This window comes from Anastrepha obliqua, chromosome 2 (genome assembly GCF_027943255.1).
Source record: "Anastrepha obliqua isolate idAnaObli1 chromosome 2, idAnaObli1_1.0, whole genome shotgun sequence".
In the NCBI taxonomy this organism is placed as follows: Eukaryota; Metazoa; Arthropoda; class Insecta; order Diptera; family Tephritidae; genus Anastrepha; species Anastrepha obliqua.
The window spans coordinates 117,718,774-117,735,301 of record NC_072893.1 but is presented as its reverse complement, the minus strand read 5'-3'; the positions used below and the strand labels follow the sequence as shown (position 1 = coordinate 117,735,301).

The window sequence follows — 16,528 nt, the reverse complement described above, 5'->3', positions numbered from 1 at the left end:
TCTACAAAATTATTGGGTAGCTCGGAAAGTAATTTGGTTTTTTTTTTGGGGTGAAAATGAAAGACGATCTTAAACCCAGACCTATCAGGTGGTCATAAACAGTTGAATTCGATAAATTTAACCTCTCACCGATCTCACGTGTTGTTATTCGCCGGTTTGCATCAACTATTGCCTTTATTGGGTCTTTATCAGGTTCAACCGTCCCTCCAGAACGTGGTGAAATTTTGCAAACCAGTTCTGGCACTGGCGTATTGTCTACACTCTTCTTCATACACATCGGTTAATTTTGTTCTGGCTTGAACAGCATTTTTACCTTTTCTATAGTAAAAAAGTAAAATATGACGAAAATGCTGCTTATTGCTCTCCATATTTAAAGGGCACCGACCAAAAACTACTGCGTAAAATCAATTGCATTTTTTCACACACAAGTCTTGCTATATCAGGTGTCAAAACATATAATGACAATGCGATTTAAGTGTGAAGTTAGCTGTGAGAAAATACAATTAAGTTCTCTGTCGGGAAAAAACGAAATTACTTTCCGAACAGCCCAACAAATTGAAGGCGAGCGAGATTCCCTTTATGAAGGGCAGCCAAATATTTTTTAACCATATGCGTATGGATAATCGATATACATTTATGTTTTTTAGTCGTTTTCGATTTGATGTTGTCCTACAAATGGAATGGCCTACAACCACCTTACTTTTTCCAAAGCATCGTCAGCCTCCTTAAGTTAATATACGTAAGCGAGTCGCTCATTCCAAGACAGGCTTTGTACTTAAACCTTATTTATAACTACGGAGCTGATAAGTGCCAACGACGAAGATGGTTTAAGGGGGGAGCCTGGTTTATGAGGTCTAAAAATTGCATCTCTTTGCGATTTTTTTTTTTAAGGAATAAATTAATTTAGCACTGCAAAGTTTTTTCTATCTTTTAATGAACATTTAAAAAGTATAAAAAATTTTTGTACTGGTTAAAATAAGTTGAAAAAAATGTTTAACATAGAAATTAGTAGAGCGCTGCAGCGCTGGAGTTTCCAACTGGCGTACAAGATACAGCTCGTAATTATTATCTAAAGCAAAAAATTCAAATGGATTTCTAATTATCATGATTTTTTATTCTAGATAAACTAAGAAACTGAGAGAAATTCCAAAATTTCAACTTTTTGGAGGTTTTAAAGGAAAAAATGCCTTTCTAATATATAAAAAAAAAATTCACTTCAACTTGGTATAAAAATCTTGAAATTTTTTTTTTTATCTATTTTGTTAGTTCAAATAGAAGAGAATTTAATACTGAAGGGAACAAGCTATGATTCATTTCAAAAGGTTCATTAGTTTTTTTTCATTCATTCAATTCAAAGAAACCATAAAAATGAAAAGTCGAGAAAAGAAGATAAAGTTTGTACTATAGCTGTCCGGTCACAGCGTAACTACCTAACGCTCGCCTACCTTTGGGTTTGTATCTACGGAAATATTGATAATTAGGCTCTGTAACTTTGTGTGAATATTCTGAAATATATTAGGAATCGCTTAAAACGAAAAAAAAATTGATATTTTTGACCTTATAAACCAGGCTCCCCCCTTAAAGCTGGTTAAACCACAAAACAACAATAATCGTTTCTAACCACACTCACAAAGAATTTTTCAACTCGTGTGATAATATTCTCACCACAAAAGAATGCATAAAAGTTGATAACTAATACATTTCCACATACTGATAAAAAATTGTTCAAAACTAAATTTATTTAAATATATTTTCTGGCATTACATATATTATAAATTAAATATTTTTCAAAGAAAGAAAATTTTAATGTAATTTTTAAATATAATTTCAAATTTTAAATAAAAAATTTATCTCTTTAATTTTTCACAGACACATCGTACGAAAAGGCTTGTAGGCGTGGTTCCGCACCGGCGACACCCATATTGGGTCAAAAACAGCAACAACAAGAACATAATACAACATCAAGGTTTACGAATTTCTTTTCAAAACGGTGAGTTGAAAAATAATATAATATAAACTAAACCAGAATGAATAGAAGATATATTCGTGGCAAATTCCACTTCTCATTATAATTCTTTGAGCTAGAATAACTACATTCTTCTTCTACAGCAAGAAATATTCATTGTTTTTAAAATGACAAAAAAAAAACACGGATAAATATTTTATTATTTTTAATCACTATTAATATTGAACAAAACATGCCGTAGGTGCTATTTATAATATTTTATGGACATAGGTTATTTATTCACACCAATTTTTATACCTTGTTTCATTGGAAAGATTACTGTGTGCTGATCAAGGACCCTTCAAGGACCTAATTTCAGTTCCAAAAGCCTTTCGGTTAAAGTAGACGAATATGAACTGAGGCATCTAATTCCTTCACATTTTGTTAATTGCGAGATTTCGGAATCCTCAAAATTTCAGTCCCGGGTTTTCGAGATTTCTAGGGACCTTTCCGAATTTAGCATTCCTGTCAACTTAGTTATTGTATTACTAGCAGCTAGCAAGTTTTCTACACACTGAACAAACCGAGAAGAACCGTACATGATGAAACGTTCTTTAGCATGAGCTGACTATTACTGAACTGAAAATGTGCGCGTTGCCTATTTTCACTCAAGATTACTCTCGGCACACTAACTTATGGCATGAACTCGGCAATTTAGTCATTGGCTGTGATAACTTTTCTCTATAACCGAAATTTAGAGCTATCCGTATACGAAAAAGTAGCAACAACAACAATAACTACACATTTTCACTACACCCTTCCTCCTTTCTGTATTTCATAAACTGCTTAACTGAATAAACATTTGAAAATTGATAGCCGAAATCAGGAGTAGAATCAAGAATAAAAAACAAAAATTTTAAATTTCAAAAGCAGGAGTCAGGCAATAGGAATCAAGTTTCAAGAATCAAGGATGAAGAGCCGAAATTTATGATAGAAGGACAGGAATCATTAACCAACAATTCGGAATCAATAACTAGCAATCAATAATCCAGAATCCAGAAATATAAATCAAAACTTAGGAATCAGGAATTAAGAATAGGAATCAGTGAAGTAGGAAAGAGGAAACTAAAACCAAAAATTAGAAATGAATAATTAAAAATTAGGAATGGAAAAATACGAAAAAATTGGGAATCGTAAATCAAAAATCCAGAAGCAAAAATCCCAAAATTCAAGAAATAAGAATCGAGCATCAAAAATTAGGAATCAAGAACCAAAAGTCAATAATCAGGGATCAAGAATCAAGAAATATGAATCAAAAAACAAAAATGAGGAATCAAAAATAAAGAGACAAGAAACAAGTAACAGAAACCAAAAATCAGGAAGTAATAATTAAAAATTAGGAATCAGGTAATAAGAAAAAAATGGGAATCGTAATGAAAAATCAGGAATGCAGAAACAAAAATCCCAAATTCAAGAAATAAGAATCAAAAATTTAAAATCAGAAATCAAGAAGCAAAAACCAAAAATCAGGAATTAATAACCAAGAATGAAAAACTAGGAATGAAGAAACAAAAATCAAGAAATAAAAATTAAAATTGAAAAAGTAGGAATCAAGAATCAAAAAAAAAAAACCAAAAATCAGGAATTAATAATGCAAAATTAGGAATCAGGTAACAAGAAAGAAATGGGAATCGTAATCAAAAATCAGGAATGCAAAAATAAAAATCCCAAATTCAAGAAATAAGAATGAAAAATTTAAAATTAGAAATCAAGATGCAAAAACCTAAAATCCGGAATTAATAAGCCACAATGAATAATTAGGAATGAAGAAACAAAAATGAAGAAATAAAAATTAAAAATCAAAAAATAGGAATCAAGAATCAAAAAACAAAACCAAAAATCAGGGGTTAATACCCAAAAATTAAGAATCAAAAAACAAAAATCAGAAAGTTAAGAAATAAGAATAAAAAATTTGAGTTCAGGAATCAAGAAACTAAAACCAAAAATCAGGAATCGAAAATGAGGAATGAAGAAGCAAAAATCAAAAAGTTAAAAAATATTAATCGAAAATCTAAAATCAAGAAATAAAAGCCAAAGCCAAAAATCAGGGTTTAATAATCAAAAATTAGGAATGAACAAACAAAAATCAAGAGATAAGAATTAAAAATCAAAAAACAGGAATGAAGAATCAAAAAACAAAAACCAAAAATGAGGGATAATTAACCAGAAATTAGAAATCAAGATACATAAGTCAAAAAGGCAAGAAATAAGAATCAAACATCTAAAATCAGTGATTAAGAATCAAACTTCAATAACAAGGGATCAAAAATCAAGAAATAGGAATCAAAAATCAGGAATCGAAAATGAGGATGCAAAAAACAAAATCAAAAAGTTAATAAATAATGAAACATTAGAAATCAGGAACCAAGTATCAATAATCAATAATCAGGAATTAAGAAACAAAAACCAGAAATCAAGAACTATTAATCGAGAATTAGAACTCAAGAAACAAAAACCAAAAAGTTAGGCAATGAGAATTGAAAATCTAAAATCAGTAATCAAAAATCATGAAACAAGAACCAAAAATGAAGAATTAATAATCAAGAAAAAGGGATCCAGAAACAAAAATCAAATAGTCAAGAAATAAGAATCGAAAATCAAAAATCAGTTACTAAGAATCAAACATCAATATTAAGGGAGTAAGAATCAAGAAATAGTAACCAAAAATCAGGAATCCGGAAACAAAAATGAAAAAAACAGGAATCAAGAAAAGAGCAATCAAGAATTGAACATTAAAAATCAATTAGTTAGATTAGGTAAGGTCCTATGATCCATACAGGAATAAAAGCATCAAATTTATATAGTTAGGTAAAGTTGAGCCGTTGTCTATTATGGGATACACTCCCGCTAATAACCCATTATAATTCGGCATGGGGAACTTGTCCAGATCTCCCTAAAACCAATGTGAAATTTTCAAAATTTTAGAAGATAGCCGATTTTCACAGTGATGAGAACTTCCAGACCACTAAAGAATTGCCTGCCTAAAATAATAACTCTTCGTCTGGATACAGCAGGACAGTGACACAGGAGGTGCAATACCATCTCGTCCTCTTCTTTATGTAGATAGCTTCTGCAGAAATCAAGCGTCTAGCCTCTAAGCGTGTCTGCCTATAAGACAGTGCGCCGTTATAACAGAAATCTCTGTGATTGAGTTGCGCTTATCTTGGCTTAAGGCTCGTACTAACTTTACAGCCGTTAATTTCCCGTGAAATACTTACGAAATTTCACGTCACTGTAATTTGTATGAATTTTGACAGCCATTCCACGTGTAATGCGAACTTAGTATTATGCTTTAGCAGCGATTCTGTGCGTTTAACATTGAAAGTCGGGCACAATTGTCGGGTAATTGCTGATTTTTTTTTTCTGATTCTTGATTTCTGTTTTTTGATTTTAAATTCTTATTTCTTGGGTGGTCTTCGTGGGTGGGTTCACTACGTCATCTTTCGTTTGCTATTCATAAAAAAAATTCTGTGCCTGTTTGTGGGGGTACTAGACTTATTTGAGGTTTGCACTTTGACCTCATGGTATTTTGTGGCCTTTCCAGGGGCTTGCCTAAATATATAATTTTCTGAGTTCTCGTTAGGAAGTGTTGTGCTGAGCTTCGCTTGTCCAGCCACTCTCCAATTGCCCTCCATATCGCAATGGCCAGGAACTGATATTACATTTGAGCAAAGTGACTCAGCCATCTCGTTAAGAATTAAAACGAAATTGTGCTAGATTTTTTATTTCCTTCCAACAATTTAAATATTTAAACAGTGACTTCCAAAAGGCCATCCGACATCACTGGCAATCTTCCAAGGCACAAATTGAACGCCTAAATGAACCTCCGGTAAAGCGGCAGCAGAAGTTATTCAACCAGCCAGTCAAGCAAATAATAAAGCGAAATTGTTGCAAAGCAATCACCGAACTGTCAATCAATGTCAGAAACACCCAAATGACTATTGACATGACAACTGACAATTGTATGCCAGCAGCGAACAGTAATAGTAACAATGATTTGGAGAAAGGCAATAGAAAAGTGTTTTGAAACAACAATAAAAGTTAGATTACACAAGCAAAACTTTGATTGGAAATAGTTGGCAACCAAAACAAGTGCAGCGCAATTGCAGTACGCCGCCATGGGTGGAAGAGGAAGTGTGCAGCAAGTGCTTGGAACACATTTCATGCAGCACCTTTGAAAATGGACGTAAATGCCTACTTGGTTTAGTTGGTTCAATGACTTCACTTTCCGGGTGTGTGGCAATGTGAAAATTGGCAATGGTGTTGTAATAAATTTTACCGCTGCTGCATTGCAACAAATTCAATGTCTGCACGTTGCCATGACAACCGATTGCTTTGTTGACTTCGCAAATCAACATTTTCAACCATTGTTGCTGAGACATAAAATTGCTGTCACTCCAGTCGTTTGTCGGTTGTTTGTTTTGACATTTTTATAGCGCCCAAGTTTAAAATCACCATTTCATGTATGCGTGTGTGTATGTTTATGAATAGAGTAACTTCATTGCTGCTATGGGGCCATAAAATAACTGGTGCACATAAAAGTTGCGAATGTTGCACCTATTCGCCAAACTTTGCTGAATCTGTCAGTGATAACTTTGTCAGTTGGCATCAACGGCATTTGCATTCGACTCGCACACATACACACCTACATGAACATATATGTAAGTATGTGCTCAAGCGGTCGCATGAGGGCAGACAAAATGCATTGCGAGCACATGTCACGTCACCCACCTGGCGGACAATTAAAGCAACCGAGAGCGGGGAGTGTGGAGCGAGGTAGCACGCGCAAGGAAGTAAGAACGCTTTTAAATGATGTTGCAAGCCATTTGTCCGCCGGCGTTGCCAATACGCCCCGGGCCTTGGCTCACTGACATATCTACATGCATGCATGCATACATACGTACATATAGAGTTATGTGTTGCCCGCATGCGAAATAGTGGCTGTTTTGCTTTTGAGCATTTGGCAGCAGGTGTGGCTATGTTGCATGTCTAATACCTGAGCATTCAATTTGAACTTCTTTTTTTCAGTTGGAAAAAGTTTTGCATTTATCAAACCAGCTGTCAAAATGTTGGCTCGGTGCTTAAATGTGGGTAAATGTTTGAGAGAAAATGCAAATGCAAATGTATAGGTTCAAATCTGTGGACTTTTGACAGAATAACTTAAGTTGACATAGCACTTTCTACCTGTTAAGCGCTAAATTATTGGGTGCTAATAAAAAATTTGAACTTTTAATAAATGGAATCGGCTTAAGGGGTATTCTAGTGTAGAATTTTGAAAAAAAAATCGAAATTTTTTTTTTTGCATATTTTGGAAGTTTAGATATTTAAGAATATGTCATTAAGAGATTTTTTTTTAAATTTCTATTATTTCTTGAGTTATAGCCTTTTTGATGACATGGCATCGGTTTCGAGCCGACCGAATCAACTCAACTTTAAACGCGTTTTTCTCAAAACGAGCCGATACGGCCTCGGTAGTCTAGCGTAAGTGCACTAGCCTGCCATCCCTAGTGAAGCAAGGTCCTCGCACTTTTCCAATTTACCTACTTTCGCTGTTTCTAAAAACAAAAAAAAAAAACAAAACCAAATCCTTTCCATCCTTACTCCCGCACAATAGTCAGCACATAATTTGCATTGTGGCTGCTAAAACAAGCAAAAACAAAGACACATTGCATCAGTGGCCCCAGCAATAGGAAGCGGGAAATCGCGGTAAAAGCGCAGTCACACCAAATTTAGCAAAGACCTCAACCATCTGCGCGCTCCTTCAGCCAGAAAAATGTGAAACACAGATGGCGCCCCAAGCAGTAAGAAGGCGCTATTTCTGGTACTGGTAGCGGCCGGCTAATCACCTATCCTGTCAGAAACCAAAATAGATTAACGAAACCAACGCAAGACTGAATCTTGTCGAGGCCCTATGCTCCGGAGAGGAGTGAAGAAGAGAAAATAATTCATAATCAGTAAACAAATTATAAAAAATGGATGGTAAACAGTTTTTTTGTTTCCGTTTTACAGCGCTTCAAAAACCGGGTGAAATTCATGCCTCTACACTAGAATACCTGAAGAATACATTTTAATAAAATTTTATATACATATTGTATATAAAAATAAACTGCCTGTAAAAGTTCAAGATTTATTGCTCAAAAAACTAAACCGGCTGTTAACCTTAATTGGTTTCCCTACTTTATATCTCAAGCCAACCCTTTCGGTTTCATAGACAAAAAATCGGAGAGACAAAAACCAAGGTTCTGTGGCTTCAAAAACGTCACAGAAGGTGCTATTTCAGCAAGGCACGGTTTCCATAGATATTGACGTCGCTGCTCGAACCAAAGATTGTTTGAGACTCTCCAAATTTCTGTGAGGTCTTCGACGGGGCCTTGTTCTCCAATTCTTACCTCATACTGTAGCCTAATGGATTCAGATCTGGAATTCTAGACGGCTAGTCTTCTGCGGCTATGAACCCAGGAATATTGTTTTTTAGCCACTACTGGGTGGTTTTTACTGGAACGGATCTTCAACGCTCCGCATTGAAGAGAGTACTGCTCAACTGCTTCACCACTCCTTCTAAGACATCCTCCTCGCGCACTTTTGCCCCGGTCTTAACCCCTTTTTTGCAGAAATAAAGAGATGTAACGCCTTTACGAGACACTCCCAACGAAACTATTCAAATCCAGCCCCCGCGGATGGTGTGCACGCTGTACCCTTGGAACAAAACGTTTGGCGTCTTTAGAAGTGTTAGCATATATTTTGTTGTTTTGCTTATAAAAACTTCTTCAACAGTGAAAATTGTCTCGTCTGTGAAAAGAATATTTCCATGGCCGTTGAGCAGCGCGTGCCACCGAAGAAGCTGCTTGCATCTGTCGAGTCGAATTTTCTTCAAGCGCCTTTTTCAAAACATGACCAGTTGAGCGACGCCAGGCTTTCATGTGGAGATCATCTGTAATTAGTCTTGACATGGATCTGGTCGATACATTAATTTTGCTGGACAAGATTTTATGCTTCCTAAGATCCCCTTAGGAATTCTGCGCATTCTTTCTCGAATGGCTTTTATAGTTGCACTGGTTCGAACCACGCGAGAACGACCACTTTACAAAAGCAAAAATAACGGAACTTTTTCTGCGAAATTTGTTATAGAATTTATGGCAAGACTGAGTAGTTCGGTTGCTACACTGCAAACCCGGTAAAAGTATCTCATTTTGCATGCCTATGAGGGTTTCTCCAGTGTTCAGCAGCTTATGCTGTTGTTTCAGCCCTGCCGAGTTCGTCATTAGCCGAGGTAGCGCCGCTGCTAGTTCCACTGTAGGCATCTTTAAGAGTACTTTCGAGAATTTTACCCCATCGGATGGAATTTTATCCCAGTTGGATATCCTTGTTAAGTCTATATTTATCAACTTTTATTTTAAACTTTGATTCACTTAATCCTAATTTACTCTCTCTGACTTATCTTACTCGTCTTTCCTTTTATTGCAGATCAAATCCACTCAAACGTACAAAATCAGTTACCAAATTGGAACGCACCAAAAGAGGCTCAGGCGGCTTGCGCGGCTCGCGTTCACATGAGAGTTTACTCTCCAGTCATGCAGTCATGTCGTCGATCGGTAAGTTGCCTCACTCTAAGGTCTTCTCCCCATTTTTTATTTCCTTTCATTCAACTTCTTTTCTTCTTGCAGATCTCTCCTGCACCGGCGCTGTCGGCGTCGCTCCAGTGCATCAGTCCGTGCTCGGCCGTCGACACTGTTTCCAAGTGCGCGGCGGTCCACGTGGCGAGCGCTACTATGCGTGTGGCTCGCGCCAGGAACGCGATCTCTGGATATACTCCTTGCGTAAATCCATATCACCAAATGCCGACCACACGCGCCACACTGACAATTCGTTGAAAATGTGGATCTACGAAGCAAAGAATCTACCACCAAAGAAGAAATATTTCTGCGAACTACACCTTGACAAGGCCCTGTATGGTCGCACCAGCGTCAAACTACAAACTGATTTGCTCTTCTGGGGTGAATACTTCGATTTTCCAGATGTGCCCGACATCAATGTGATCACGGTGAATGTGTTTCGTGAGGTGGAGAAGAAGAAGAAGCGCGATAAGCATATGTTTGTGGGTTCGGTGAAGATACCGATACACGAAGTAACTTCGCGCATATTTTCCGAGGACTGGTATCCTATACTCAGTGAGAAATCCAACGACAGCTTGAACCGCAATGGCAAGGAAGTGACACCGACGCTACGCATCAAATGTCGTTTCCAGAGCACTGATATTCTGCCGATTAATGTGTACGCCGACTTTCTGGAATATCTGAAAAATAATTATAAACGCGTTTGTGAAACGCTCGAACCGGTGATAGGCGTGAAGGCCAAAGAGGACATCGGGCAGGCGCTCGTGTTGCTAATGCACGCTCAGGGACAGGCAGGCGCCTTCCTCACCGATGTCGTAGCACTGGATTTGTTACGGGTTGGCGATCAACGGCTCACATTCCGCGGCAATTCATTGGCGACCAAGAGCATGGAAGCTTTTCTCAAATTAACTGGCGAACAGTATTTGCAGGACACGCTGTCGGCGCCCATAAACGAGATTATACAGTCCGATCGTGACTGCGAAGTGGATCCGACAAAAGCGAACGGGTCGCTGCAACGGCAGCAAGCTTCACTGCGCGCAGCAGTGCGTAGCGCCTGGCAGTGCATCTATGAGTCGCACAAACATTTTCCACAGCAATTGCGCTCTTGTTTCGCCACCTTCAGAGAGCGCTTACAACAGTTGGGGCGACTGGATATGGCGGATAATTTAATATCGGCTTCCATCTTTCTGCGCTTCCTGTGCCCGGCGATACTGTCGCCAAGCTTGTTCAATATAACCAACGGTGAGTGTAAAGCATATAACCGTTTATTTTGGTGCTAATCATTTTCTCTCTTTCCCTCTCTCTCTATACAGAGCTTCCCTCCGCACGCGCTACGCGCAATCTTACGCTCGTCGCAAAAACACTTCAAACACTGGCAAACTTCACACGCTTCCAAGGCAAGGAAAGCTTCATGGAGTTTCTCAATGACTTTCTCGAGCAGGAGGCGCCACGCATGAAAGAATTCTTGCAACAGATCTCTTCGCGTCCGGAGCACGCCGCTCCCGAGTCCATACTCGACTGGGCGGGCTACATAGATCAGGGCAAACAACTTTCCATACTGCACACTTTGCTCAGCGAAAGCATCAGCAAGCTGCCAGAGGCACGTCAACATGAACTCGACCCACTGCAACACATTTTAGACGAGATTAGCAAAGCCAAAGAGAGCAATAATTTCTTGCAACACATGCCGCACATGTGCCCCACCTCCCACACACCCACTGAGAATCAAGAGAATCGCAATCCGGAGGATATGCCCATGCAGGTGCAACAACATCCACCAATACAACATCAAGCGCAGCTGGCACAGCCACAACACGCAGTCGTCACAAAACCCATGCCGGCGGAGCGCGGCATTATGCGCGGCGTTTTGACGCCCAGCTCCTTGGAGAAGAACATTTTCCGTTACAATGATCCGACAGTGAATGCGCTGCTTCAGCAGCAGCAACAACAACATGCGCATGCACACCCGCATCAATTGCAATCACAGCTCTCAATGGGCAGCAACAGCGGTCTGGACAAGCGGCACTCGAATTCGCAGAGCTCCATCGCGGGCGGCACAGGCTACATGAGCACCCAGCTGCAACACGCGCAGTCACAGAGCTCGTTGGCGTCGTCCTCGATCAATGGCGGTGGCGGTGGCAGCAGCCACAATTTACTGGTTTCAGCCAACATACAGCACCATTGCCCGCCTGCGCCCGCCGCGAGCGCCAACAATACCATGGAACGTTTACTTGTAGGCGGTGGCGCCGGCAATGCGCATTACTACGGCCTCATGGGCAATAGCAACGGAAATATGTCGTCGTCAATGGCCAGCAGCAGCAATTTGAGCAGCCACAATGGTAACGAGAGCGACGGTACTGCTGCGGGCATCCTGCGTGCCACCACATTGCCACGTGGCAATAACAACAACTACGACGAGCTGGCCAACGGCGAGTTCATACAAATTTCCGGCTTGGATACAAATAGCGCTTTTGTGCGCAAGTCACCGACGCCGATGCTGAAGGGTAACGCAGTGCAGCAGCAACGCCAAAAGTTGCACAACTCGAATGTAAGCCTGGTGCTGAACGAACGCACACCGAGCAAATTGAACCTGGGCATACCCGATCACAGCAGCTCCTCCACGCCGCATGCACACAAGCTGCCCGCATACCAAAGACCGCCGCCCGCATCGGGCGCACATCTGCACGGGGCGCGCGACTCCAATCCACATCCGAACATGCCGATGAATCTTGAAGACCTGGATGATCTCTTCAAGTACGCTGAGGAGCATGCGGTGGTGGGTGAGGTTGTGTCTGCCAACATTCACGCATCGCAAGGGGGCGGCCAACAAAAGAGTGCGCGTGAACAGCTATCGGCTAAGAGTAGTCACTGTTCGTCGGGCTATCAGAGCATCGCCACCAATCCGCCGTCACAGTCGTCAAGCCCCATCGAACAGCAGCAGCAGCAACAGCAGAAAAGCAGCGGCAATACGCCGCTCGCTTTTAAGAATCCCACATACCAGCTGCAGCAGCAGCAGTCGACCGGAAACTCAGCGCCCGCGCATCATCACCACCACCATCACCATCATCAGCGTGTCAACTACAGCAGTGGCTTCCACCCCGGTGGCGGCAGCAACGGTCAACCGCAATCGGCACACCAGCAGCTGTTCGGCTCAGCTGCCTCACAACGCCCCAAGCCACAAGGCGGTGGTCTAGTGGCTGCACGTGCAGCGCTCTTGAATAATGGCGGCACGCTGACGCCATCCTCCTCGGAGGAGCGCCTCTCAACCGACAATTACCACGGTTTCGGCGGCAGCAGCGCTAACAGCAAGTTGATGAAGTCACCTTCACACGGTCATTTGGAAGCGCAGCGCTCGCTCAGCGGCGGCAGCAGCTCATCATCGTCGGGCGCCAACATAGGCTTAGGCCCCGTGTTAATACAATCCGCTGCAAGCGGCACTCGCATGCCGCGTACCAATCCACAATTCAAGCGCGAGGACATCTATGCGCCGTTGAATGGCAATAGTAGCGGCAGTTATATGCCAGCAGCAGTCGCTGCTTCCAGCGCAGCGAGTGGAATCTTTAGCAACAATGGCTTTGGAAAACCGGGCGGCGGCTTGGCGCACAGCGGCGCGAATATGGGCGGACGTTATCAGCGGCGCTTGAGTTTAGACTCTGCGCGCACGCTCTCGGATAGCTCAACAGACACAGAAGGTGAGTTGTGGCAGCGCGCAACATATTTGAAGTGCCAACATTTATGAGTTTCATTTCATTTTTGTATTTTAGGTCACTGCGCGCCACATGAAGGCAAACGCCGTCGTCAACCGCGCGCGCACACAAACTCCGGCAATCATCAACAGCACATCGTGGCGGCCGGCAATAGTAGCACTGGTGGCAGCGCTGGCAGCGCAAATAGCGGCAGCTTCGACCAGAATGGCGAAATACAGCTGCTACAGGAAACCTTAGACACGTTGCGGCATACGCTGGACCGCGACGAAGCGGAGCTGCGCGATTCAAGTGATGAGCTGTTCGCGCTAAATCGACACAATAGCGCGAATGGTGGTAGCGGCGGCAGCGGTGTGAGCAATTTGAGCATGCAATCGGAGTCGACAATGCGCAGTATTATCGATAGGTGGGTGTCATAAATTGAGTTGTGGAAAATATTTGTAATTAATTTTTTGTTTTACTAAATTACAGGCTCATTACCATGGAGGAGGAGCTGCGGCGCGAGCAATTGAAGATGTCGCTGGCCTTGTCGCACAAGCAGCGCGTCATTGAGGAGCAGGGCCAGCAAATCGCCGCGTTGGATGCAGCTAATAGTCGGCTGCTGAGCGCGCTGACCGCTCTGCGACAGCGCTATGAAAACCAACAGCAGGCGCAACAACAACAGCAAGCGAATTTGGCGGGCGCAGGTGCACAGCAGCAGCAGCAGGCGCAGTAAAGGGATGCGGTGCAGTGGCGCGGAATGGGAAATGATGGGATATAATTAATTTCTAATTAAATTTATTAAATTATTAACGCATTAGGGTAGGCTAGACGCCGTAGTGTGGAAGCGGCAGCAAAGCATGAAGCTTAAAGTAAAGTAGAAGAAACGGAAAACATTTATGAAAACAAAAAAGAAAAAAATAAGGCAATAAGCTTTCAACGCGCGCGCTAAGTTTAAAGAAAAGTTTAAATGCTAAAAACTTTGTTTATTTTAACGCAAAATTCTTTGTCTGACCAATAAAGTTTTATTAATTTTTTTTTTTTTTTGTTAAAATCCACGTGTAAAAAAATTTTAACAACTGCCACTTTGCGGCTGCTGACTCGTTTTTAAAGTTATTTTTAATGCAAAACTCATTGTAACGAGCATTTTTTAGTTGTATTCCATATTTGGGTTTTTTTTTAATCTTGAAATTTTAACAAAATTTTGCCTGCGTAATTTATTATTTTTTGTTTTTGTTTTGCTTTTGCTTTTGCTCCACTGTCTGTTGTACACAAGCGCATGTATTTTTGAAGTGATTCCCCAAATAGCAGCGATTCTTTAAATGTTTGTATTTTTTTTTTTTGTTAATTTTAATCTTTTTACTGTTTGTATTTTTAAAAATGTATGAATTGAAAATTTGTATAATCCAAAAACACAAACTCGTTTTAAATTACTATTTAAAATAATAAGCGTTTACATTTATTTAATCTTTTAGTATTTAAGCGCAAATTTTTAAGTATTCATATTTTAATGAAATTTTTGAAATAAAAAAAATTTAATAAAATGAAATAAAAAGAATATGAAAATATTATAAAGCACTCAATGTTTGTGTATTGTTTAAAAAAAAAAAAAATATTCAAATATGTAAACAAAAATTACTTATTTAAGAAAGTGTTGGTACGCAGCTTAAGAAAAAGTGTGCATGAGAGAAGATGGCGAAGAAGAGTAGTTTAAGAAGGCGAAAAAGTAGGACTTAAGCAGACGAAGAAGAAGTTGTAGGATTAGTAAAAAGATGTAGGCGCACGAAATGGCGCTCCAAAAATACCAACCAAAGTTTTCCATTTTTTCACATTCAACAAACTCATCATTCTCTCTATCTCTCTCTTACACGCGCTTTTCTCGCTCAAAACGTCTATTAGACAGAAATTTGTAAGCTGTTGAGGCGCTTTGAACAAGTCTCCAGCAGTCTCCGGAGGTTTTGTAGAGCAAAAAATGCTATGGAAATATTTGCGGGCGACTCGTAGGTTGGTTGGTTATGGGGTAAAGTGGGTGAAGCAGGTGTGGAAAAAGTTCTTTAAAAAGTGGACTAAAAAATACTCCAAAGTAGTTCTCTGAAGAGTTGATTCTATGGGTGCCTTCAGGGACTGCAAGTGCTATTATATTTGATCCTTTTATTCCTATATGGAACATAGGGCCTCTGCAAGTTCTATTGGATGCATTTTAATATAGGAGGAATGAAGAATGCAGTTACAAGTACGAAGTTAACTACAAAACTTCAATATTAATTTCTCAATTTGATTGCAGTTTTTTGGATTTTAGTTTTTGAAATTTGTTCGTGTTTGAAAAGCATACAGAATTTCGACTAATTTTTTTGGGGAAGGCTACTTTCTATCCACCTTCCTTGGTCGGTTATAAATAACCTAAGTGCAACTGTTGCGAATGTATTTGACGCTCAAAAACGGCTTCTGCTTTTTCAATATTTAACTAGATTTTAATTTCTCTGTAAAAAAAATTTAATTTCTTTATAAAAAATTTAATTTCTCTACAAAAAAAATTTAAATTTTTCCATAAAAAATGAATTTTTCTACATATAAAAAATTGAATGTCTATAGATATAGTTTCTCTATCTCTAAAATATTAGTTTCTCTATAAAAAATTTAATTCCATTATAAAAAAATTTAGTTTCTCTATACAAAATTTTATTTTTCTGTAAAAAATTTACTTTCTCTACGAAAAAAAATTATCTTCTCTATAAAAACATCATAATAAAAAAACCCCAAAAGATAAAAAGTATAAAAAATACAAAAAAAAATTTTTTAATAAAATAAATATGATTTTATAAAAAGGTTTGAGTTAAATAAATGTTATTTTTTCTTTTTTTTTAATCTTATAAACTTTTATTGACAGCTGAAAAGCACTTTAAGTGGTGGATTTAAATTTTCGCAAAACTCATTATAATTAAACAAAAAAAATTTAAATTTACATAAAAATAAAAATTTTTAAAATTTACATAAAATGTTTTTAAAATAAAATATAATTTTTAGAAAATGTTTCAATTAAATAAATGCTAATTTTTCTTTGCTTTTTTTTATCATTTAAACTTTTGTTGGTAGCTTTTAAACTTACTATATTTGGCCCATTTAGAAATTCTTGATTTTACTTTTTTATTTAATTTCTCTTTCAAAATCATTTTACATTCAAAAATATTTCAAAAAATCAAAAAAAAAATGCATACAAAAATCGGAAA

The 16,528-nt window shown here is 39.0% G+C and overlaps 1 protein-coding gene across 1 annotated transcript in view; it reads left to right on the top strand.

Moving 5' to 3' along the window:
* Positions 1 to 14,781, top strand: part of LOC129238379 (ras GTPase-activating protein raskol-like) — a 33,981-nt gene extending 19,200 nt beyond the window's left edge. Inside the window, exons 2-7 of the mRNA XM_054873405.1 lie at positions 1,870 to 1,990; positions 9,470 to 9,597; positions 9,670 to 10,860; positions 10,932 to 13,310; positions 13,383 to 13,728; positions 13,794 to 14,781. Coding sequence (XP_054729380.1) covers positions 1,870 to 1,990; positions 9,470 to 9,597; positions 9,670 to 10,860; positions 10,932 to 13,310; positions 13,383 to 13,728; positions 13,794 to 14,037 — 4,409 coding nt within the window. The 3' untranslated portion in view covers positions 14,038 to 14,781. The remainder of the gene's footprint in view (positions 1 to 1,869; positions 1,991 to 9,469; positions 9,598 to 9,669; positions 10,861 to 10,931; positions 13,311 to 13,382; positions 13,729 to 13,793) is intronic.
* The last annotated feature ends 1,747 nt before the right edge of the window (positions 14,782 to 16,528 follow it).